The sequence below is a fragment of the Lissotriton helveticus genome, chromosome 4_1, assembly GCF_964261635.1.
Source record: "Lissotriton helveticus chromosome 4_1, aLisHel1.1, whole genome shotgun sequence".
Lineage (NCBI taxonomy): Eukaryota > Metazoa > Chordata > Amphibia > Caudata > Salamandridae > Lissotriton > Lissotriton helveticus.
The window spans coordinates 1285034071-1285058485 of record NC_136063.1 but is presented as its reverse complement, the minus strand read 5'-3'; the positions used below and the strand labels follow the sequence as shown (position 1 = coordinate 1285058485).

At 42.2% G+C, this 24415-nt stretch overlaps 1 protein-coding gene across 3 annotated transcripts in view; it reads left to right on the top strand.

Annotated features, from left to right (window-relative positions):
• The window catches only part of TXNL4A (thioredoxin like 4A), a 75806-nt gene that overhangs the window by 30563 nt on the left and 20828 nt on the right, over window positions 1-24415 (top strand). For all 3 annotated transcript variants that reach the window (XM_078687855.1, XM_078687856.1, XM_078687854.1), the window contains exons 2-3: window positions 7162-7334; window positions 10379-10482. In XM_078687855.1, the coding sequence (XP_078543981.1) occupies window positions 7182-7334; window positions 10379-10482 (257 nt within the window). In that variant the 5' untranslated portion in view covers window positions 7162-7181. The remainder of the gene's footprint in view (window positions 1-7161; window positions 7335-10378; window positions 10483-24415) is intronic.

Here is a 24415-nt window from a genome sequence, read left to right as displayed (position 1 = left end):
TTTTAATAACAGTACACAAGCATATATACTAAAACTGTTGCATTGCAATACATACAATAGGCGGAGCAGTGGGTGTGGTCAATAGCAGTCGCGAAAGATAAGGGTGAAAGTAGGTGTAACAGGAGGCGTATACATAAACATGTGATGTAAACGTAACAGAATATGTCATAAATGGGGCGGAAACATGGAGGGGGCTACCTAAGGAGCCGGGACCTCTAACCTAATGGTGCGCGCAAACTGACAATGACGTGTTACTAGGAGAAGCTGGGGGCTATGACTTCTGCGCTAGGAGCAGAGACTGAAGTCTGGAGAGTCAGGGCGACATGTACCTAAACCCTATCTAGTATCTAATGTTTAGAGGACATGTTGATATAAACTAAGAGTCCGGAGGGGAGAGGCTAACAGACTCTAAGACTGGAGCATGCATTATTCTACATGTAGTGCGTGTTGAGGAATATTAAATGACCATTAATACAGTATTTCTCCTACATGGAGACGTAAAGGCTAGACAATGACAGAAACTATTGATGCGATTCAGTAGCTTAGGAATGCAGAGAAGGAGGGCTGGACTGATAACTAGAATCATAACATACTCTTGGCAGACTCGTAGGCAGAGCCAGGCCGAGCCGGGCACTGCGAGGCAGGAAGTAAGTGAAGGGTCGAGGATACAGGTGGGGGCTGTATCGCTCCTCAGCGAGGGTTCAGGAGACTGGAGCTGAATCTGGTGTCCGGGCCCTTTTGAGGCCTAGAAACGGGGACTTTTTAATGAAATAACGTGCACACTGAGAAACGTGGCAACGTACCTTTACATAGGCCTAATACTCGTAGCTTTCACGAGAACTGGAAACTAGCATACTAGAGATGGACACAACTGTAATTGCGTCTTTAATCGAACATGGGGGATGCATATGCATATTAATCATGCACACATAACATAAGATGGGGGACACGTAGGGACACAGAACATGGCAAAATTTACTTTTCCACAAGGCGACAGTGGGGCCTAGCAGCAAGAGATGGAGGGGTGAGTTTATAAAGTGGGCAAATAGTGAGAGTGCGTTAAGGTATCAACAAGCGCGTAGGCGAAACAATGATGGAGAGTTGGAGGCAGCGACAGCTTGGGAGGCATTGGTACAGGCATTACGAGACTATGAGACACAAGAGGACTCATTGGAGTTCTCCATCACACAGGGGAAGCCCCGTAGCATGACCGGAACATCAAAAGGGCTATACCATAGGAACTCCTGAGCACGACTGATAAATAGGATTACTACTGCTGTATGTGTCGGTGACGAGAAATGGGGAGAGGGGAGGGAGTAAATATTCTGGAAAAGGGAAGTTGAGGGTGAATAATTGGCGAGGTTTATTAGCTTACTGTGGGACTTTGATTGCTCAACATTGATACCATAACACAACATGTAACGATATTTAGATGGGAGGTTACCTATTGCATTAGAGATGTTATTGAGGGCATTGGAGCATCTGTGTTTATGTATGTATCGTACAGAAAATCAATAAACTACGTTTAAAAAAAGAAATTAAAAAAAAGCAATATGTTGCTTAGTAAAATAGTACATTTGTTTAAAACTGGAACATTCTGTAGTTATGACTAACATTTCAAAGCACACCACATTAATGTCAGACTTCTAAATTATTTCGGCATAGTTCAACAATATTAGGTTCACTTTTAGTTACACAAAGCTTGCTTCTTAGCATTTCTATGGCCTATCCACCTAGCTATGACTGCTCTATTGCAGTTTGGACATTTTAAATGCATGTCATTTCAGCTTTGAAGTTTACGTTATTCATTGCATATTTTAACTGTTAATCTAAATAATTTGTATTTTATTTATTCGATCTTATCAAAAGCATGCAAAGAATTTGTGGCGAACAGAACTAGGCCAGATCACTTAAAAAAATCAGATGACCTAAATCCATGATTTCTAAGCAAACTAATTGGAAATCTTAGACACAATCCTCTAGGGGTTCAATGGTCGATTATACTGATGCTTGAGAGTAGGTTTGTGAATTGGGTCTTCCACTGGTGGCAGATTCTCTTGGAATACTGCTTGACTTGTTTTTCACCTGATTGTAGTTAATGCTGAGTCCCTGTACTGCCATACTCTATCACTTTTGCTGAGAGGCTGCTGGTGATGCTGCAACTCGTAAATTTCGCAATATCTTGACATTGCAAAATCATTAAACTGTCAGGGAACTTTTGTTCTCGTTGATATTACACTGGATGTATAAAACATGACCTTAAAAAAAGTTTGTTTTAGGGGGAAAAAAAGAAAGGCAGTGGAACTTCTTTTTTTAAATGTATTTATTTTTTTAAGTTCGGGGCAGCCACATTTGAAATGAGATCTCCACAGAGAACAATGGTGAGCTTAGTCTTAAAAATGTCTGGTAGCTCTTTACATTTCTTTTCCCTCAATAATCCGCATTCCATCTAGATGTAAACTGTTTAGTACATGGATATCGAGTGAACAGTTGTGACCTGATGTTTCATGCAAAGTTTCTAATCTACATTCAAGAGACTCCTCGTCAGTTGTTGTTTGTGCTCTATAAGGCCACACTGATATATTTATTATGTAGTTACAATACATAGTATTACACTGTAGTTACCTTCACTATGCAATAAATGTTAACAAAGTTTACATTGTCCTTTGTACCAGTGTAACTGTGAGGTTTGTTAGCTTCAACTATGTGCGGCCACTTATGCTACCATATTCAGTTGTTGTTTTACCATATTAGTTCTTGGCATGCCTCTGTAAGCGCCACCTGTGCTACTTCAAGCCGCATCTCACTGCTCAATCACATAAAAGCATTGTACTCAAGACAACAGCACACAAACTTAGGACTCAAAAGAACAGCTTTATTCTTTAAAGAGTTTTCAGGAAGCTTGTATGTGCACCACCCACATGAATATTTCGAAGCCCTCCTGCTTTGTTTATATGTTGAGGATGGCGATGGCATGAGCCACTGCGTCTACAGTATATATGTTAAAGCTAGGGCTTAGTAATCGGCAATCTTAAACCTCTATTAAGCTAAATAGTTCACTACCAAGTTGGCAGATGAGTCGCAGGAAGCTTAAAAAATGCTTGACTTAGCAGAGAAATGTTCAGGAGGTACAAAAACAACAAGCATTCGCAATGCAATAGGTCTCACATTTAGTAGCGTCTGAGCTATTGGCAATGCAATAGCTTAAACTCTCTCAAATGGGAGACCTATTGCATTGCAAATTACTAAAGCCCATGAGGTGCTTTCACATTCATGGAGACTGCGCCCCTTTCTTTAGACAATACGCATCTAAAGAAAGGGGCGTGGCTGACGTTAAAGTGAAACTGTGGCATGGTGCGCTTTGAAAAAAAAAGCATCAGTTTTTTTCTTGTAAAAGCACCCATGCCTCGCTTTCACTTTTTAATTGCGGCCGCGCACCTTTCTTTAGACGTGACTTGTCTAAAGAAAGGGGCATGCCTACATGAATGTGAAAGTGCCTCATTGGCGCTAGTAAACAAAAAAAAGAATAAGTAAGCGCAGCAGCTATACTTAAAGCAGACTGCGCTGCTAAAAGAAAGAAAGGAACGCGGACACTATAGTTACAGCGGACCGCCATTAGTAATTATAATTAAAATAAAAGCGGGCTGCGTGCTGCGACGTAGTGGCTGGTATAAGGGCAAATCATTAAACAAAATAATGCTCACAAGCAAGATAAAGCAGACCGTGTAACAACACAAGTAAAAGGTCCATTCGTTATGGGAGGTAAAAAATGGAAACAAGACAGTACCAAGGAGGGACTAACAAGGCTAATAATGACTCGGAAGCCAGCGTTTATGAAGGACAATGACAGAAATCAAATAAAAATATGGATGGAGAGTGGACGGGGCTTCAAAGCCATACTCCAATACTGCTTGCCTTGCAGCAGCACATGCGCAGCCCAGGCTCTACCTAAAAACTGCTCAGTCCAGTAGTTCAGCAGTGCTGCTGCTGGGACCTGGAAAAAAATAGCATGGGGATGTGGCTCCTGCTGATGTACTGCATGTTCCAGGGAGTGCAGAAGCTTTTGCCGGTAGTGATAAGGCTGGAGGCAGTCGACACTTTAACTACAATTAGTAGTACTCCATACAGCTCGAATGTTTACTGTTTTGACTATGCATAATACCTAGGCTGATACACAGTGTGTGGCTAAAAGGGTGATGGCTGAAAGCAGCTATGGCGGAAGAGGTTTAACTCTAGCCATTTTATCTGGGTTGCGATGACATTTTGGTATATACAGTCCATACGATTACCAGCATTTTGTCAGTATACACCACCCCCATCCCCCAATTCCTCTCCTGCTCCCACCCTTTGACTTGAACTTTGAGGGTAGGGAGTATCTAGATAGGTAGTACATTTGTTTTTTTTTTAATATATTTTTTTTATTTTAACAGTAAGACAAGAGCAGGCAATACAGATATCAGGTGTTTCACAGTAAGATACAGAACAGGGCCAGGCGGGGGAAATATACAAACAATAATCACTGTAATAAGTAAAAGGCCCATCACGGGTACACATAACGGAAATAGGAAATAAGCAATCTATTAGGCAATCCCACCCGCGCGACCTCGTCCACAATGTTACAGGATAATTAAGCCAGCGAAGACACCCGGACAATAAGGATTAGTGAAAAATAAACAGCCCATCTCTCGTAGAAGGAAAAAGAAAAGAGAAAAGGGACCATAGAACAAAAGAAAGGCAAAATAAAAAAAAACACCCCTAACCCCCCACCCCGCACCCCTGCAATGGCTACGGCCTAACCCCACTAGCAGCGTGCCTGTCGCCCAAGAACTACCCTAAAGGAAGGGAAAAGAGAAAGCGGAGGAGGAGAAAGCAAACACACTCCCGGTCTCCCGTACCCCCCGCCTACAGCGACCACCCCGAGACATGGTAAAATCAATATTTAGCAATTATACAAACCAGTCAGGGGAGGATAAACAAAAACCACCCAATTCTCGTCACAATATAGGCACAACCCCGGCAGCGCTAAAAGCTATTTTATCGGAACCCAGCGATAAAGTTCAGCCCTGGCCAGTACGGTCAGTCATAAGAGTCTTTGCCACTCGAGCCGCCATTTTGAAGGAAAAGGCAAAGCGTCCACAAAAGTTCTTGTCAGCACAGGAGGATCGAATACAGGATAAAAGTTCACGGCTCGAACGAGGAAAGGTGTCCAAAAACAGCGAGTATCCCAAACCATCACCAAGGAACTTGTAGCCACATGGAAGACCGTCCATAGATGCGTTAGGCGGCAACAGGATCAGGCAAGAGACGCTAGCAAGAAGCACGGGCTGGCGTGCCGGTAATAGGGGACCGACAGGGTTCATGAACTCCGGGTTATGCACGGGGACCTCGACCTCTGATGTGCAATGCGTCGCTGGTACCATCTCTAGCTGGAAACCAATCGAGGTGCCGTTCTCAGGTTCCAGGATACCGTCCACTTTCACCATCAGTGTCCGGAACACAGCGAATGTGCGCGAATGGAGCGCCCCAATGGCGGCCACAACGGCCTGCAGCGATGGCGCGCCTTCCGCCCGCTCCATCCCCTCTCAATAGGCGACAGAGCCGGACTTGAACCCCGGAGGCCGGCTGATCCGGAGTCGCAGGCCACGCAAATCTGATATCAAGTAATGGGCGCTCCTCGTCTTACAGAACATACCTTCGCCGTCGGAGAGGGTCCCAGCCCGTCGACCCCGGGCGGGCAGCAAGGTCTCCGGGCACCGGACCCCCACCACAGCAGCCGGCGTGGCACGCTGGTGTGTCCTCGGTGTAGATCGTTCAAAGGATCGTCACAAAAAGTCAACAATTCAGACACTCTTCGGGAGACCGGGCTCAGTCCAGGTCTCACGGCCGATGTTGTTCAACTCTGACCCAGATAGTCTAGAAATCGAGGCCCCGGCTTCCACACATTGTTAGGCCGAGAATGGAAACACTGCGTATCTTCGCCAGCCGATGAGGTAGAAATCTCGGGATTGCACCTTTAGAAGCAGTAGACCTTCATGAACAAGGATATCAGGTGTAAGGTCAGGATTGAAGACAGGATAAACGAGCTGCTGGCGGAGGTCAGCGGAGCCGGGAGTTTACGCGGCCATCTTGATTCGTAGCGTCACCACACCCCCGGTAGTACATTTGTTGTTGTGTGGTCGGTCTCCAGCAATGCAAAAGAAGGGAGCGAGAGCAAATTAAGGTCGTAGAGATTAACAAAACTGTCTCCTCTCAGGTTATTGATAGTTTGGTCCTGCTTCCTCCTATCAGTAGAAAGGGAGTACGTAGAGTTTCATTAGATTGGAAGACAAAAGGCACCCATTGCTGGAGCTGCTTGTGGCTGCTTATAGTGGTAAGATGTTTCTGCTCCCAAAATGTATTGCTGAAAAAAATCACAGGGTTTTATCTATGCTCATTGTCATAACGGTGTTAGCAAAATAAAATTAATGATGTCACCCAACAGGAGGTACACCTCACAGTTACAAAGCAACACCTGATACTATGATTGTCTACATAAATCATGTTTTTAAAGAAAGCACATGATTTTGTCTGGTCTTTTACACAATGTATTTTTTGTTGCAGTTCAATAGGTGCAGTGGTGCAGTCTCCAACTATTTTTATTGCAGCAGGGAAATCTCAAGAACAAAGTGCTCAACTAAGATTTGTATTGTAATCGGATTTCAAGTTTTAGGCCACATCTTTTGGACACTTATTTACATCAACGCATTTAAATTGTACTTGTAGAACCGACTTCATATCAAGGAATGCCAAGGAATGAGCCACTAAACTGCTTCTTCTCCTAATTGATTAAGGAAGATTTCAATTTGTTTTCAACCCATAAATCTAATGAAGACGTATTCAAGACATCTGCAGACTATCATTGCAGTGGAGGTCCTAATTAAAAGTTAGCCAATGTGCAGTTTAATTAGCTACAGTTCACTCTGCATTACTCTTGGACTTTGCTCAAAATAAGGCCTTACCTGTTTGCTATTAATTTATAAATTATATCAGAATTTACTGCCTTGCTATCACCTAGATTGAGCTCAATATAAATTGCAAGTTGTCTCCAAGTTGTGTTTAAAAAATATATATATATTTTTAAGTGCAGTCAGATTTTACAGTGTCCTGATTTTATTTTTCTAGTTTAGAACAAATTTGTGAAGATGTCGTACATGCTCCCTCATCTGCACAATGGATGGCAAGTAGATCAGGCCATCCTTTCAGAAGAAGATCGTGTTTTGGTTATCCGCTTTGGCCATGACTGGGATCCAACGTGCATGAAAATGGATGAAGTTTTGTATAGTATAGCGGAGAAGGTATGGGTACTTGGTGAAGACGCATGTTTTTTTTCATTTGTGTATCCATTTATTTTAAGGTTATGTCAATTTATAAAAAATAGAGGCAATTGTATACTGGTATGTATATTTCCCCAGGAGGGATACTTTTGGTAATTTGTCTCTCATGTGTGCTAGTGCTCATGGAGGCTGCAGTCGGACCTAAACACCAAACTGAAGGTTTTGCTTTGAACTAACTTGTGTAGTTCTCTTGTACGTATTTTAGTTACTACATGCATTTTGTTTTATACTCCTATTCACATGCCAGAGTATTGCAGCTTTTTGTCACCAACTTGTTTTCAACAATAGTTCTAATGAATATAAAATTGAATAATAGTAACCTGTGCATCAGGTTCCTATAACTAACTATAGTGTGCCCGTCTCTAGTGCAACATCTTTGTACAGATTTGCTGCAGATTCCATTATTTCTGATGAACTTTGTATGATTTCTCCACAGAAGACTCATCCTGAGTCTCTTGGCAGGTGATTGGCATGTTTTTGGTGAGGTCTTCACTAGCGCAACCCTCTGATCTCCTGGATATGTGGTCTACTTAAAATGTAATGCCGTTTAACATGGATAATGCTATTTCCTTTGTCCAGGCTATGTAGGGAATGTTGGTGGCAGCTATCCGGTGTACCCTGATGTGAGGAAGCTAGCATTAAAAAGAAAAAAGAAAGGAAAGGTTATTATGTATTGTGCTGGAAATGAAGGTGATAAAAAAGAAGCTTAGTAGCCCGCAGTACGTTGTTTTGTGATAGGTAATTTTGATATCGCCTCAATCTGTTTTGGGCCTTTGCCTGTCGCGGCTACTTGTCCCACCCACACCAGTGAAGTACCATTTTTCTCAGAAGACTTTGGGGAATGCGGGGTGGGTGGAATTTTGCGGATCCACTCAGATTCCAGAACTTTCAACCACTGAACTGTGAGGATTTTTTTTTTTATTTTTTTTATAAATATTGAGATTCTGGCTAACAGAACCTGGAGAGAGCCAGACAAGTCGCCCCAACCTGGATTTCCCTGGTTTTCTAGTTTTTAAAAAATGTATAGGTTTGCTAGGTTTCCCTAGGTGCCGGCAGAGCTAGGGTCAAAATCTATAGCTAGGCACTTTGCAAAAAAAGGGTCCTTTTTCAAGGTGAAAATGTGGTGTGTCCACGTTTCATTGTGGGCTGTTTGCTGTTGCGGGCACTAGGCCTACCCACACAAGTGAGGTAACATTTTTTTCAGAAGACTTTGGGGAATGCGGGTGGGTGGAATGGTGTGTTTCCACTCAGATTCCAGAACTTTCCACCACAGAAATGTGAGGATTTTTTTTTTTTTTTTTTTTACAAATGTTGAGGTTTGCAAGGGATTCTGGGTAACAGAACCTGGTGAGAGCTAGACAAGTCACCCTATCCTGGATGTCTAGTTTAAAAAAAATGTATAGGTTTGCTAGGTTTCCCTAGGTGCCGGCAGAGCTAGGGTTCAAAATCTACAGCTAGGCACTTTGCAAAAAAAGGGTCAGTTTTCACTGTAGAAATAAAGTGTGTCCACTTTGCATTTTGAGCCGTGTCCTGTCGCAGGCACTAGGCCTACCCACACAAGTGAGGTAACATTTTTATGTGGGCACGTAGCTTGTTATATCCCTGTAGCTTGACACTTGATGGCCACTTCTTTGTAGTAGGTACAAGACAGAATTGGTCCAGTTCTTTATGACTTCTCTCAAGTTACTGTGGCAGGCTTAGCAGTCTCATGTAGAAACCCAGAGTACAGATTAAAGTCATAACACTGTATTTTAGGAATGGGAACAGCTAGGAAAACAAGTAGTAGTTATTAAAAATCCAATTCAATATGGAAGTCAGAAATATTAAAGAAAAGTAACTTTTAGAAAGTTACATTTTTCCGCTTACCTGAAGTTCCGGAAGGCTAATTTTTCTTTGGCTTTTCAGCTTGTCCCAGCCAGTAATTAGCTTTGGATTTCGACCCGGATGGAGACTTGACATAATGCTGCGATTTCGTGGTATTTGTGAAAGGCTATCACACCCGGTTCCCTAATGTGGGGCCTGTTTTCTTTGACGTGTACCAGCTCTGGTTGTGATATACGTACACATGGAGAAAAAATTCAAGGTACATGTGCTATAGTATGGTCTTTTGGGACCCAAACTGGACTTTCTACGTATTCCTTACTATAAGAGCACTTATGAAGTTCAAGTGAAAATGAACGAAACGCATTGGCTTGATGTTGTACGTTGATGCAGAGACTTTAATTTGTCTAATTATAGAAGAAACCATAAAGGAACGTTTGTGCGTACACATTTTCGTATGGACTCTTGGAAAAGAAGCTTTGTAATGCACCGTTCCAAATAATTGCGATTTCTGTTCTACGTTGTAGTTGCACCAAACGACGGCAGGTGCTGGAAATGTTGTGCACACTTATGTGAAACACTGATGAATAAGAAACAAAATAGTGAAGTGCGGCTGCTATAGTCCACCTTTGTTTTGCTGGTTTATAATAAATAGCTTTGAATAGATGTTAACCATGCTGAAATGTTTCCACAAAACATTGGTTAATGCATGTCTGAAATTACCTTTTGCAGCAATTGGATGGAAAGTATGCCTTTCTGATTTTCCAAGCTCAAAGTGGGTTATATGTCTAAAAAAAGACATATTTGTGGATTGTGTAAAGTACCTAGAATGTGAGTATAAATCGAGCCCCAGGACTCCTCCAAAATATGTTTAGATACAGAATCTAAAAAGTGGAACTACATTCCTCAAAGTATGATCATCCTTTAAATACTGTTACTTTGAACAGCATTTTGACGCATGCAGCAGCATGTTTTTGTAGTACCTTGCAGAATATAGAGTATTCAGCTTCCAGAAGAAGAAGGAACAAACAGGGTAGTTTTATATTATTAGGTTAAACGATCTTGGCTCTCATAGGTGCTGAGTTATACATTCTGTGCTACTTTTGTTATCAATACTTTTTACAGCAATATCACTGGAAATAACTTTCACTTAAGTTACTAACAACTTTTTTCTTTCCATTAAGGTCAAGAATTTTGCTGTTATTTATCTGGTTGACATTACAGAAGTGCCAGATTTCAATAAGATGTACGAGTTGTATGATCCATGCACAGTCATGTTTTTTTTCAGGTAATCAATCATTATCTTTTCTTATGTTGTCATTGAATACAAGCATATATATTTCTTTTTTGCACGCAAACTGGAAGTGTGCAATAAGTTCTTCTTAATAACTGCTTTCTCGAATTTGCAACCTAGTCTTGTTTCACACTGCATGACAAATCTAGCTTTTGTCTTGTCATGCTATTCCGTAGAGGCAAATATACTTCTTGTAGTTGAGACGCCTCCTGCTCCCTCAGTTCAGAGCTGAACAGTAGTTACATGTGCACTTACATGTGCACTTGCAAATGACGATGTCATAAAACTTGATAAAAACACCCTTGCGTTTGGAAGGCGTTGACAGTCACTCTTTCCGAAGCAAAATGTACTTTGTGGACTCGCTGTGCTGTTTTTTTTCACCAATGCTACTTATTTTCTCACCAAAATCTTTGTACAAGAAACAAGGATTCTACCATTTTATTAACTTCCCTACAAATGCTAACACTCCAATCCCCAGACCCCTTTTCTATCCTGTGTCCAGATTTCAATTTAAGGGAAACAATGTGTGATATTGCAGCTAAAATTGTATTCCTTGATATTGTTGTACATTAAACGCAGGAGTCAGATCATACGGCATCTTCTCAGGGCCCCCGCAGAAGACGATCGGAGGCACTTAAAAGAAGAACCTTATCGTTCCTTCTCAAGATAAAGGGTGAAGGACGGGTACAAGTTCTCCGTGAATAAAAGGGTTTACTTAAGGAACCCATTTGTCATTAAAAATGGTGAAGAATTTGATGTGGAGAACTTCTTGGGGATCGAGACATCCTTCAAGATTGCATCATAGGACACTGAATCATTCTACATTAACAAAGGCTGGAGTTGATGGTGAGGCCCTTACACTCCTTAAGTCATTTCTGCGTGGTAGGGAACAATTTGTTGAATTAGGAGGTTTTAAATCAAAATGCTTCAGGCTCCCATGTGGGGTGCCCCAGGGCTAATCTCTGAGCCCTACCCTTTTCAACATTTATGTTGCTCCCCTGGCCCGTATGATCAAAACTCATGGTTTTGAACTGGTATATGCAGACGACACACAGATTATTATATCAATGTCAAGCAAAAAACAGGATACTGCATTGAAATTTAAGGAGTGTATGAGAACTGTTAGCGAATGGATGGCCGAAAACGGCCTTAAGTTAAACTCAAATAAAACAGAGGTTTTACTTTTCTGCAAGCATACAACATTTTGGTCCTCAAATTGGTGGCCATCAGAATTAGGAACAGTCCCCGTGCCAGTCACCAAGGCAAAAAATATTGGTGTCAATATGGACTCCACCCTCTCCTTCTCCCAGCATATAAAAATGCTTACGGCATCTATTTATTACACCTTGAAAATCCTGAGGAAAGTGTTCCCATTTATTCCAACAAACCTACAGAAAATGGTTGTGTCCGCCTTGGTGTTATCAAGACTTGACTACTGCAATGGGCATTTGGTTTGAGCAAATAAATCGGTCATAGCAAAGCTACAGGTACTTCAGAACTCCGCCGCAAGACTGCTCTTTGAATTAGCCAAATGTTCATCAGCTAAACATGCCCTCAACACTCTGCATTGGCTACTGATGGAGAAGCGCATGAGGTTTAAAGCCTTCTACATTGCCTTTAAAAGCATTACAAAATTCCGGTCCTAGCTACCTGATGAAGCACTTTAAATGGCATATCCCTGGACGTACACTTTGTTCGACTTCACTGAAGTTAGTGATAGAGCCTACGTTCCGTCTTCAGAGATGGGGTGGTAAAAGTTTTTTCAGCATTACTACAAGATGGTGGAATAAGTTACCATTTTATTTGAGGAATGCTTCTGAGTTGCTGTCTTTTAGGAAGGGACTAAAGACATGGCTCTTTACTCTGTAACACTATGTAAGGACTGGAAATATGACATTGAATATACCCTGTGTGCTGACTCTTCAAGCGCCTAGACGCCCCCGGGTAGTAGTGCGCTATATAAATACTTTAATAAATAAAGCGTTCATTGTTGGCCAAAGATTAACCTTTTATTCATGCAAGAAGATAGCTGTTGTAGTTCTTCTCTCTTGTACCAAGTTTCAACAATCCCTGCTGACAACTGCCCTTGAGATCCTCTTGTACTCTTCCTTCCACCGAGTATTTCTTTACCAAAAAGGGATCCATCATAGAAGCTGCATCTAAAACACAAACGCACAGATCAAGAACTCATAAAATGCTTTAGACAAGATTGCAGACACCAAGAGATAATGCTTTAAATCCACCACTGTTCTTCATGGAAAGAATGCACTTGATGTTTATACATATTGTTAAATTCTTATTACCATTCTCTAGACAGGGAAGCCTGTGCAATGGCCAGCTTGATCCCAGCTCCCCAAGCTGTGCATATGTGAACATTTTGAATCTATTGTATATTCAGCAACTTTACTTACAAAGAGTTGCCGTAGCTGAAGCTTGAATGGATCCCTCCCCTTTAATTACATATGCCTCCCTTTAAAAAAGTTACACTGAGCTTAGGCAGTCTTAAAGACTATCAACATTTGTGTTTGTTTACTTATCCAATTAGATAAGAAGCTGGGGGCAAATCTAATAGAGCCAAGGATCTAATTATAGACCCCAACTGTTGCAGATAAATGTTAAAATTGGAGACTGGTGGAATCTTGTGGTACTGTGCACATAACTTGAGGAAAATCAAACTAAAAACGTGATAGGACAATCATTTCTCTCCTTCATAACGATAACCTGGCAAACCATTCCAGAACGGTGCATCTCCATCTGCTTTCAATGAGAATATCAACCAAGCATAGCTCAAAGGTCCAACAGGAGGACAGCAACATTGCCCCATATTGTGAATTGATCTTAACTTCCAGGAGTTTATTTTCTTCCAGACATTTTGACAGCTACCTAGCTCAGAACGTTTTACTAGTTTTTAAATGATAAAGCATACAAGTAGCTAATTTTGATGGGCCAAAACAGTTTTTGTTGGTGTTGTTTTTTTTGGGAGGAAGGGGGGCGGGGTGTTATGAGGTTCAACTATTTTTTTCTTTTCAGTTGCTTGGGACAAATGCAGACTAAAATGAGGAATAAATAGTCTAGGTGGTCCTCAGGCCTATCAGTGGCACTAGTACTGCAAGAAACAGCTTGTGCCTGGTCACTTATAAGTAAGAACCCGAGATGAGATTGCAAAGGGTGATGGCCTCCCGTGGCAGTTCGTACTTGCAAAAAGTACCAGCCTGAACTCTCAACAACAAGGGCTGGAACCAGCATTGAAGGAAGAAAGTCCCTACTAGTGAAAAATGAAGTACCAGATAATAAGATATGCTCGGACAGTTCCTCTGTTGCAGTAATGAGACACTAGAGCGCTGAAATCAACCTTAAAAGGGAAGGAGTAATGTACCAACCATTGGAATAATAAAGGAGCCCTATATAGTGTCTTGCTCTTTTATGCATTTAAATATATTGCTTTTAAAGTCCATAATCAAAATACAATATGTCACAGCATGGTTAGGCCTTCCCATCTACATCACATCTGCTTTAGTAATGCAAGAATACCCAAATAAGTTAAGCTACGTCCCTAAATAATGCATTTCCTCTTCTGTTTTAGCAAAGAAGCACACATTTGCATGCTAAGTGTATTAGGGCAAAATACATACGTTTGTCACTTTATTTTCATTTCACTTCCAGTTTCTGACAGTGCTGATTTTTCCTGCCTCTGTGTGAACAAAACTTTGTGCTATATTACCTCATCTTTTATTGAGTTTTTTTTGTTTTGACAGATTTATACATTTTCCCTGTATCTTTGAGGACAGATTGATATTGTATTGAAAGATCATGTGTGGAGATAAACCACGTAGCTCTCACTGAGTTAACTTTCTCAAACTATCATAACACTTGCAGGACCTCCAGTTCTGCTAACAGAATTAGATTGATTTACCAGAGGACACCTTATTGTTATTTTCTTGGATCCCTAGTGACTCCACTGTTGTCATAAGTGACTTTTTCAATTTGACTTTAGCAACTTATTCTTTAAATATGGCTTGAGGTTTCCATTACTCCTGGTACCCAACATCTGACTCACTTTTTCTGTTTTCCTGTCACATCACAGTAAAAAAAAAATCTGGGGCAGTTTTATTTTTTCAGTTGTAGGAAGCTCATCTTTTTGTGCTCGGAACACTTTCATTTTTTGACTCCGACTCCATAACCACCAGTATCAAAGTGTCCGGTACTCTTCTAACCAGGCCCAGTTCTCTGTCCTTAAAAGCATATGCTGTTTGGAATAATTATAATTGTTCAGGATACCCAACTGTGAGCCCCTAATATGTAATAGGATAGTGAGGTTTAGGGACACCAGTGGGCTCAACACATTTACGTGTGCACTGATGTGGTGTCTAGTGTCATTTTAAAGCCAGTACCACTTTGCAGGCTACTTTTAAAACAAAACTATCCCAAATTCGACTTTGTAATTAAAAGTACTTCCAAAGTCTTCAACTACCTTTTTTTTGTTTTTTTTGTTACATATACTTCTTCCCTGAGGTCAGCCCTAGGTGCTCCCAAGGTAGGGTGCCTTGTAATTAAAAGCAGGGGCATTGTAAAATGTTTTATATGCCCTGGTGAGGGAAAACAGCTAATTTTGTTTTTTCCCAATTGTAGTGCTGCTAGCTCTGTAGGCTACCATGGGAAGTCTTTATTAAAATTTAATAAAGTCTTACTTTTGACAGGAGTAAGCTGGCAACATAATTCAAAGAATCAAAATAATAGTTACAATAAATCAAACAAGTTGCCATGGTCTGATTTATTATAACTACTGAAGGAAAGTAGTTTTAGAACTTGCTTTCCTGAAGTTACCTAAACAACCTTTGTTGATTGACCAGCCTGAGCCAAGCTGCTCCCTAATTAGATGTGAGGAGGTCTGGGGATGAAACAATAGAAGCATCTGGTGGGAGGAGATCTGCTGTCTGCAAATGCCAGGAAAGGGGCTATGAAGCCAAACTGGTCTTCAAAGGGAGAAGCACAGATAGTTCAGGAGCCAGCCCCACCTCCCACTTCCTGCAGGAAAGGGACTGTAAGGGGAGTGTAGGGAAATGTTAGCTACATCCATGGGTTGGGCTAGCCAGACCTGAACTCCTAGGAGAGAGATTCTCCATTTTGATTTTTGCAGAGATGTGCATTCTGAGACATAAATATGCCACACTTTCCAGGAAGGGGCCATAACAGAGGATAGCAACTTGAACTCCATTGGTTGGTGGGACCTTATCTTCTTGCCAGCCCAGAATCTGGAATAATTAATGGTGAGCTGTACCTTACCTCTGATCCCTGCATGGAAACATCAAAGAACAACGACTGCCCTGCTGAACCCTTGGACTGCACAAGAGAGAACTGCACTCATAAGGACTGCACCTGCTGCACTTTCAAGGCTTCACAAAGGGAGGACTTTGCCTGGCTTCGAAGATCAAGAAGTGGACTCAGCAACAGTGCTGGAAAAAGTCACCTGCATCATCGCATCATCTCCAACAAGGGCAAGCCCAGCGAACCAGCTATACCTGGATTTTACTGGGATTAACCAGGTGCATTGTGGGAAGTTAATCCCCAAACCGCAGGAGGCAAATCATACCTTCTGGACCCTTGTCTGGTGTTGTGAACCCTCAAAGAACCTTTCTGAAGAAGTTCTAAAAGTTTGAGAACTTTCTGTCAACCTATTTTGGAAAAGCTCTATGAGGTGAGCGACATCGATGTTGAGAGTCAAGCCAGCGACGTCTAACCACGATTTAGACTGACCGTGCAGGTTTGCCCTGATGAAAGCTCTGTAGTTCTTCATCAACGGAGAAGACCAAGACCCCCAGGCATCACTGAGGCATTGCATTGCAACAGGCCAACATCGTCAAACTGAAGTCTGGATTGCTGAAGCTGATCTTTTGACGTAGAGAGGAAAATTCCCCCAAAAATGATTACGTGTGAAGGTAAAAACTTGACCCGCCAAAACCACTTGATTTATCTAACGCACGCTCCATCTCTGTCAGCCTGAAACTTTGACTTTGTCCCTGTCCGGCACAACCAGTTAGCCGCAATTGCAGCTTGACACTATTAAGTGCTAGAAAGCACATTTTTTTGCATTTAATCTTCAAAAATTCATATCACCGGTTGCCTACATTGGATTTTTGTTGCTTTAGTGGCATTTTAAAGATCACATTTTTCTGTATTTTTGTAATTTGGTGTTGGATTTTTACTGTGTTGTGTTTGACTTATTAACTGTTTTGGTGATATTAACTGCTTTATACACTTGTCTCCTAAGTTAAGCTTGACTGCTCTTCAGCCAAGCTACCAAGGAGTGAGGTAGAATTAATTTTTTGAAACTTGACCTGCCTTATTTGTGATAGGGGTGTTCTTACTAGTTGTAGGTACCTACTTGCTCCTACTGATAAACCACCTTCGAACATTAGTAATATTTCTTCAAATATCAGTTATTTTAGTTCTTTGTTTGATTGAAATGTGAAGCAGCCATAAGAGCCTGCACCCCCTTGGTGACACCATACCTGAGAAAGCTCCCAGGACGTGCTGTGACACCATAGAGAGCAGGTGGTGTTGCACAGCCGTTCTTCATAGTTCAACACCAAGCCGTGAATATTTCAACCTGTAGCCAGGGACCATTCCACCGGAGTCTTGCTAAATGGGTGAAAGAAGTAACAAGCACTGAAAATACAATCATTCTCTCATTTGTTTGAGTTGGAGCTATTGGCATTGTAATTTGCAATGTCTTTTACCTATGTGTTATGGAAAGCATGAATGTGGTGTGTAGTGTAATTAGGTGTGTTGTATTGAATTAGTTGTGTAATTGGGTGACATGGAATTGTGTGGTGTAGGTTGGATTTGTGTAGTGGAATTATGTGGCATGGTGTGCAGTGGAATTAAATGGATAGCAAATATGTGCTATTGATTGTACTGGGATTATGTGCAATGGTATTTTGTGTAGTGGAGTGGTATGTAGTGGAGTTTAATTATATGGTGTGCTGTTGAATGTTGTGGCACAATATGGAATTGTGTGGTGTGGACTAGATGTTTGTGGTGTGTTGTGAAATTGTGTTGTTGTATTATGATTTTTAGTGTCGAATTAAGTGGTATGGATTGCAAATGTATGGAGTTGCATTGTGTGGTGTGGAACTGTGTGGAGTGGAGCAGGGTGGTGCGGAGCAGTGCAGAGTGGCGCGGAGCAGTGCAGAGTGGCGTAGAGCAGAGTGGCGTGGAGTAAAGTAGAGCAGAGTGGCGTGGAGTAAAGTAGTTGTTCAGGAACAAGTGGTCCCCCTTCATATGATTTAAGAACTCAATGTTGGACATAGAAGAACAATACATTCTATGTCAACAAAATTACAAAATGAAAAAATGCAAGTATTTATTCAATTATATAACACAAGGCACAAACAAAAATAGCGGAGTGGTATGGAGTAGAGTAGAGCGGAGTGACCTAGAGCAGAGTGTTGTGTAGTAAAGCAGAGTGTAGTGTAGTAAAGCTGAGTGTAGATTAGTGTAGTAAAGCCGAGTAGACTAGAGTGGAGTAAAGCAGAATGGTCTTGAGTAAAGTGGAGTGGTGTTGCATAAAACGGAGTGGTGTTGCATAGAGCGGGGTGCCGTTGCATGGCGTGATATTGTACATAGTGGTGTTGTGTGGAGTGGCATTATGTAGATTAGAGTGGTGCGCCATAGAGTGAAGTTGCGAGGAGTGCAGTTGTATAGATTGGAGTGGGGTTGCATAGCATGGCGTTGCGTTGAGTGGCGTTGGGTGGAGTTACATTACGTGAAGTGGCATGTGGTGTGCAGTTGCGTGGAGTGGTGTTGCTTGGAGTGGAGTGGCACTGCGAAGAGCGGAGTGGTAAAGTGCCTTTACCTTGAATGTCACTGCTTGAAGTGGTGTTGTATACAGTGGAGTGGGTTGGGTAGAGTGAAGTGCAGTTGTATGGAGTACAATTTAGAGTGAATTTGCATTGCGTTAAGTGGTGTTAGTAAAAACCATTGACTTGAAAGGAAAATCTTATTCAGAACTACATTAAAGAATTGTACTTCATCTGCAGGAGAAGAAATACCAAAATGGTGAAAATGTTCATAAACAGTATTAGCAGGAACATAAATCAGTGTTAGTGGTTCCCTGTTTACAAAAAATTAGCTTTCAGATGTGAGGGCCAACTGGCTGGATTGGGATGGGGCGGGTGAGAAGGAAAGAGAGCGAGGGAAGAGGCATATATTTTAAACATTAGCCACTGCATTCATCGAGACTTCACAGACCTATTAATCAGTTTGGCGTAAGGACAGGGGGAGCATCAATGGCATCAAGCACAAGGGGAAATAAAAAACAGAACTTGATCTTTGAATGCACAGAAAATGGGGCAAGATGAGAGCAAGGTTTACAGCTCTGTTTACAACAGAGCTCTGTAAACCACGAGCACTGGTCTCCAGCGTTCCAGCTAAAAGAAAGAAATAGTGCTCACAAGCTCTGAGTAATAACACATGTAACCAGGGCTATCCTTGAAAATGGGCGAAGCTTTTAAAACCCATATCCTGCTTACAGAATGTCTCGCAGAGACCGCACAAGTGCTGCCTAGGTGAGAGCTAAAAAGCAGCTCTGTAGCACAGTAGTCTGAAGGGAATAAATTGCACTAAGCAGTTCGGTGGTGGAGCCTACCACCACTCAAGCCTTCCCCCACCATAGATATCACAAAATAACCCACAATTGCGGAGACAATTAGAGTAGCGGACAAATACTTGGGGAAACTAAAGTCAAATCATCTGTATTCAAATTTATCATGGCTATATTACATTTGAGGATTTTTGTGACCAACGTGCAAAGTGAATGCAGCTTATCAACCAGTTCTTTATTTCACATTTGAAATCATTGAAATGAAAATAGTATGCTGGTATATTTAAGTAAATGGTTATTTTGGGACTCACTGTCTTGTAAATAGACTGGCCCTTCATATGATCTGACTTGATACCTGTGTGGTTCAGTAGTGCAGGTAAAGGTTGACTTAGTTCAGATAGACAAACATGTCTATTATGTCTTATGTACAAAAATTAGACATGGGAAGAAGAATCACTACTCAAATTAACAATTAATTTTTTAATGTCTGAAACATAAGGACATTAAATTCATAAGAAGCTTACGTTTTCTTTCAGATTGAATCAACTAATTGTGTTAGTGTTGTGTTGCATTACCCATGAAGTTGCAAATATTTTGAAAACTGTACACTACTAATGTTTGTATAACTGGGTTCTCTTTCTTCAAAGTGGAAGTGTTGAGGAACACCTCCATAAGCCAGCCCCCCCAGAGGTTGAAACATAGAAGTCACCATTACCTATTGGGTAACATGTTATAAGAAATCTGAACTTTGTTGCACAGGAGTGACACATCTGTAACCTTTATTTTAAAGCTGTAGAAAAGGGACATTTTTGGGGTCCTCACCCTCTGTGGTGGAGTATAGATTACATCATCAATGTGAACCACAGTGAAGAAAGGAAATGGCTTCTATTGACTTTTCCAAAGTTTATGGAAGGTGAGGGGCTAATTAATTTTAACAATATTTTTTACACAGTGAATTGGTACTTTTTCACTATCATGCACACCGGTGTGGACCAATAGGATTACTATGAAATAACCACGGATGTGGTGTGTTATAGTTAAATAATGATAATTAGAGCAAATAAATGATAACCAGCACCAGAATACAGTCTGGGTACACAAGTATTGAAGAAGAATTTGACTGGCTGAAGGAAAGTGACTTTCTCAATGTATTATTTAACCCCACCTTTGGTGGTACTTAAAGGGCTAGATCCCTCACATGTGGAATTGGGTCTTCCTGTGCACTGACGTTTGGTAAATGATAAGGGTGAAGATTGGGACTGCAATTTGTTGTTTGAGGTGAGGAATTCCCCCCCCCCCCCTTAATCTGTCTCGGACTACTGGTTCAGGAAGCTTGATCATGGTCTGGTGCAGATAACTCAAACATTGTGCCCATGTTTTGGGTACTTCTCCTTGGAGCCTGCCGCATTTGTATGTGCTTCTAGTAAAAGTCCTTTGCACAAATGTTGTGTCTGGATAGCAGCCTGGAAATGACATGTGAAAGAGAACTATGCCCCACTGGCTTCTGAAACTCGAACTACATCCCCTTAATAGAAAATGTGTATAAAAGTGTTATACAAACCATCCCACTTTTTTCCAGTCACAAGTTTTTCTTGGCCGAAGGAGGACATCCTATGCAGGTACTCAAAGATATGCTGTGTAAACATGACTTGTGTTTACCCAAACCTTGAGGGGACATCTATTTTTGAACTGACTAAAGAGCCGTGAGCCATCCTCCCTGCTGAGTGAGGGATGAAGTGTGCCTAGCCATGCAGAAACAGACACTGTCCAGGAAAAGAGGCCATGTGTGTTCCAAGTGTGCAGAGTATCTAATGGAAGCTGATGAACAAAGAGTGATTCATGAGTGACCCATGCTTCGAAGCCCCCGGTCTCTCTGCAGAGCTCCGAAGTGAACTGTTTTGCACCAGAGCGAATATTCCTGTCTCACCCAGCAGTCCGTGATGGGCTTAATATATTGCAATTGCTGGTGGAGAGGACAAAAGCTTCACCGTTGTTAAAATGGGAGTCGGGATCGGTCGTGAGATACCAGTTGCTAGTGGAAGGCCACCGCTGCCTAAGACTGATGCCCTGTTAGCCTGCTCTGCAAACCCTGATCTGATTAAGAAAGCGCCAGTGTGGTAGGGGTACGAAAGTGTCTGGTGCCCAGTGTATAGCTGAACTGTAACTCCGCAAAGAGTAAGTAAATGCGAGTCTATGTCTTCTTACGGAGACAGATGCGGGCACGTATGTTGCACCGATTTATCCTTTTTAACGAAGGCATTGAACTGAAATACTCCTCTAAGAAGTGAGACTGCTTTGAGGTTTCTGTACATCTGCCTAATCTTTGTATACTCCTTATAAAGTTGGGAACTGTAGAGGTAACCATAGGGGACAAAGAGAGAGCCACTAGAGAGGTTATAGTACTTCACTATTCGAGGCAACCAATTCCAACCCCACATTAATTGTGTTTTGTAGTATTTAGTTTTGCTGTGTGATGAGATTACTTTCTTTTTCCATTAAAAAAATGAAATTGGCTGGACATTTATATTCTTGTGAATGTTGGTTGTTGAATTCTGCGCTCTTGCCTGCCACACTACACCCTGAAAATTATGACTGCTCACTCCATAAACGTAAAGCACAGATAGAGTGGTGGTTGTCAAAGTGTGCAGAGTTAATAGCAACAGAGACACCAGTGGCAAACTGAATAAACCACCATGGTTGAGCCCAGTAACTTGTCTCTCCTCAGAATAGGAGCTGACAGCTATGAGAGAGAAGCTCACATTTAATTACAGGATTTGATTTGCCAGAAGTTGGGTGTTTTTACTGAAAAAATCCTTGACTGTACTCCCATTAGCTACCAAGGGGGTTTCTCTCACCTAACACGGCAATTAAGTAGTGGCATGCTGGGGAAACCCTCAGCAGTATCATTGGTTAGCACAGAGACTAGAGCGCTTCCAGAGTGCCAATATCTACTCTATCATTATGGTAAAGTTAAAGGTCAAACCATTGCATCTTACAAAACCATACCACAAAGATGCAATGGTGCACAGGGTTATTCAATGATCGGGCAACAACCTGGTAACCCAAGTTATTAAGTATATACTGAATGAGGAAGCCTCACCCACACTTATGTTACGTACTCCATCATACTGAACCTTATATCCCCATGGATCCCCTCTTAAGCTAACAAAAGACTATACATGCTCTGACTGCGCATGGACTCGTAGCAATCTAGCAAACAGTCTTCTCTATTTCCCGCAGTCCTAATGGGCCACTAGCACAGTTCTCAGCAGCTCTATTAAATGCGAGGACACTTCAGAAACATGAAATATAGGTCTTTGACCTGCTAAATGATGGGAAGCTTGAAGCTCCTGTTCCTCTCCGAAACTTGGATCTCAGAGTCAGCCAACCCGACCTTAGCCACAGTAATCCCACCTGGCTTCAGAATCCTTGTGGAAAAACGTGAAACGGACAGAGGGTGTGGGATAGCATTAGTCTACAAAATGGAGTATGTATGTGTATCCTTTCCACTTAAGGGTCTAGTCGAGGTGACGGCAATGGGCTTCTGCCTGACCTCACCCCCCAACAGTCTCTGGCGGGTGCCCTTATCTATAGACCCCCGGACCATGCTGGCCCATGCTTGAAATCTTTAGGTTGCGCCTTGCCCTAGTGGGCCGTTAGGCATGCCCACTTTATAGTCCTTGGGGACCTTAACGTTCATTTGGACAACCTTTCTGACCCGGCGGCCTCCGCACTCTTAGACACCATGAGCTCCTTTGCACTCAAGCAACCGGTTTTTGGCTCAACAAGTCAAGCTGGCAAGACACCAGACCAGGCATTTGCCAATGTGAGCCTGGAGGTGTCAAAGCCAACCCGCCCCTCCCCCCACCACCCTCCTTGCATGGTCTGATGACCACCTTATTCCATTCATGTGGCCACGACCATCAAAGGGGACCTCCCTTAGGAAAAATACCCATGTCTTTTACCGGGCCTTCCATAAAGTTCAGCATAGTGACCTAACTCGAGCTCTGGTAGTGAACACCCCAATCCTACTGCCACATGCCTGGACAGTAGGATCCATGAGACCATTAATGAGTTGGCCCCAATCTCTGCACGCCCTTCATCTAGGATCAAACCAACAACCCCCTAGTTTAATAAGGACATTAAATCATGCAAAAAACAATGTAAACTCCTTGAAAGGGCATAACTTCAATCTAAAGGATAAAGCGACCTGTAAGTTATCATTAAAGAACTATTGTGCACAGGTGCAACTAGCCAAAAAGGCCTTCTTTAGAAGGAAAATCAAAGAGGCCGATAAAAAATCTAAAGAGATCTTCAAAATTGTGAAATCCTTTCTTTGATCTGATGTCATTTCTAGAGATTGCCAACCGTCAGCAGATTGGTGTGAGGAGCTGGAATTTTTTTTTCATGAAAAGATCACTACCATTCAGGCGGAGCTCCTTAAAAACATACAGTCTGTCTCTCTCCTCCCTCACTTAACTGAAGCTCCCATCCCTATAAGGGGAAGCTCCACTCTGGCCAGTTTCTGCCCTATATCCATGGAGATGTCTTTGTCAGCTATCAGGAGTCTGAAGTCGGGCTCTCCTTCTGACCCATGCTCTTCTGTTCTGCTGACTAAGGTCTTCAACCCAGATTTGTGATTGGGAGTGAGTGTCTGAAAAGTTTCAGTGCTCCGCCCATCATCTCTTTGCGTCTGCTTTGTTCGGCCTAAATTGGCAGGGTATGCCCAGACTTGGGTCCCTTACTCGCTTTGCCACTGGATTCAAGCTAGCCTGGCTGATGACGGGTGTCACCCCGAAACCTGTCCCAGGATGTTTGTTTCGTGTCCAGGAAAGACCTGGCTTGGCAGTTCGGGCTGAACTGTTCCCATGAGGAACCGGGTCAAGACTGATTTGCAGATGACTGGGTCTGAACTGGGGTGGCGAAGTGAGCTAAAGAACGATGATGAATTCAACCTAGATCTGTGACTGGGGGTGAGTGTCTCAAAAGTTTCAGTGCTCTGCCCATCATCTCCTTGTGTTTGCTTTGTTTGCCCTAAGTTGGCAGGGTATGCTCAGACATGGGTCCCTTGCTCACTTTGGCACTGGATTCAAGCTAGCCTGGCTGATATGAGGTGTTACCCCGAAACCGGTCCCAGGATGCTTGTTTCCGGTCAAGAGAAGACCTAGATTGAAGGTTCGGGCTAGGCTGTTCCCATGAGGAACAGGGTCAAGACTGATTTGCATATGACTGGGTCTGAACTGGGTGGCAAGTGAGCTAAAGAACGATGATGGATTTAACCCAAATCTGTGACTAGGGGTTAGTGCCTTTTAAAGTTTCAGGGCT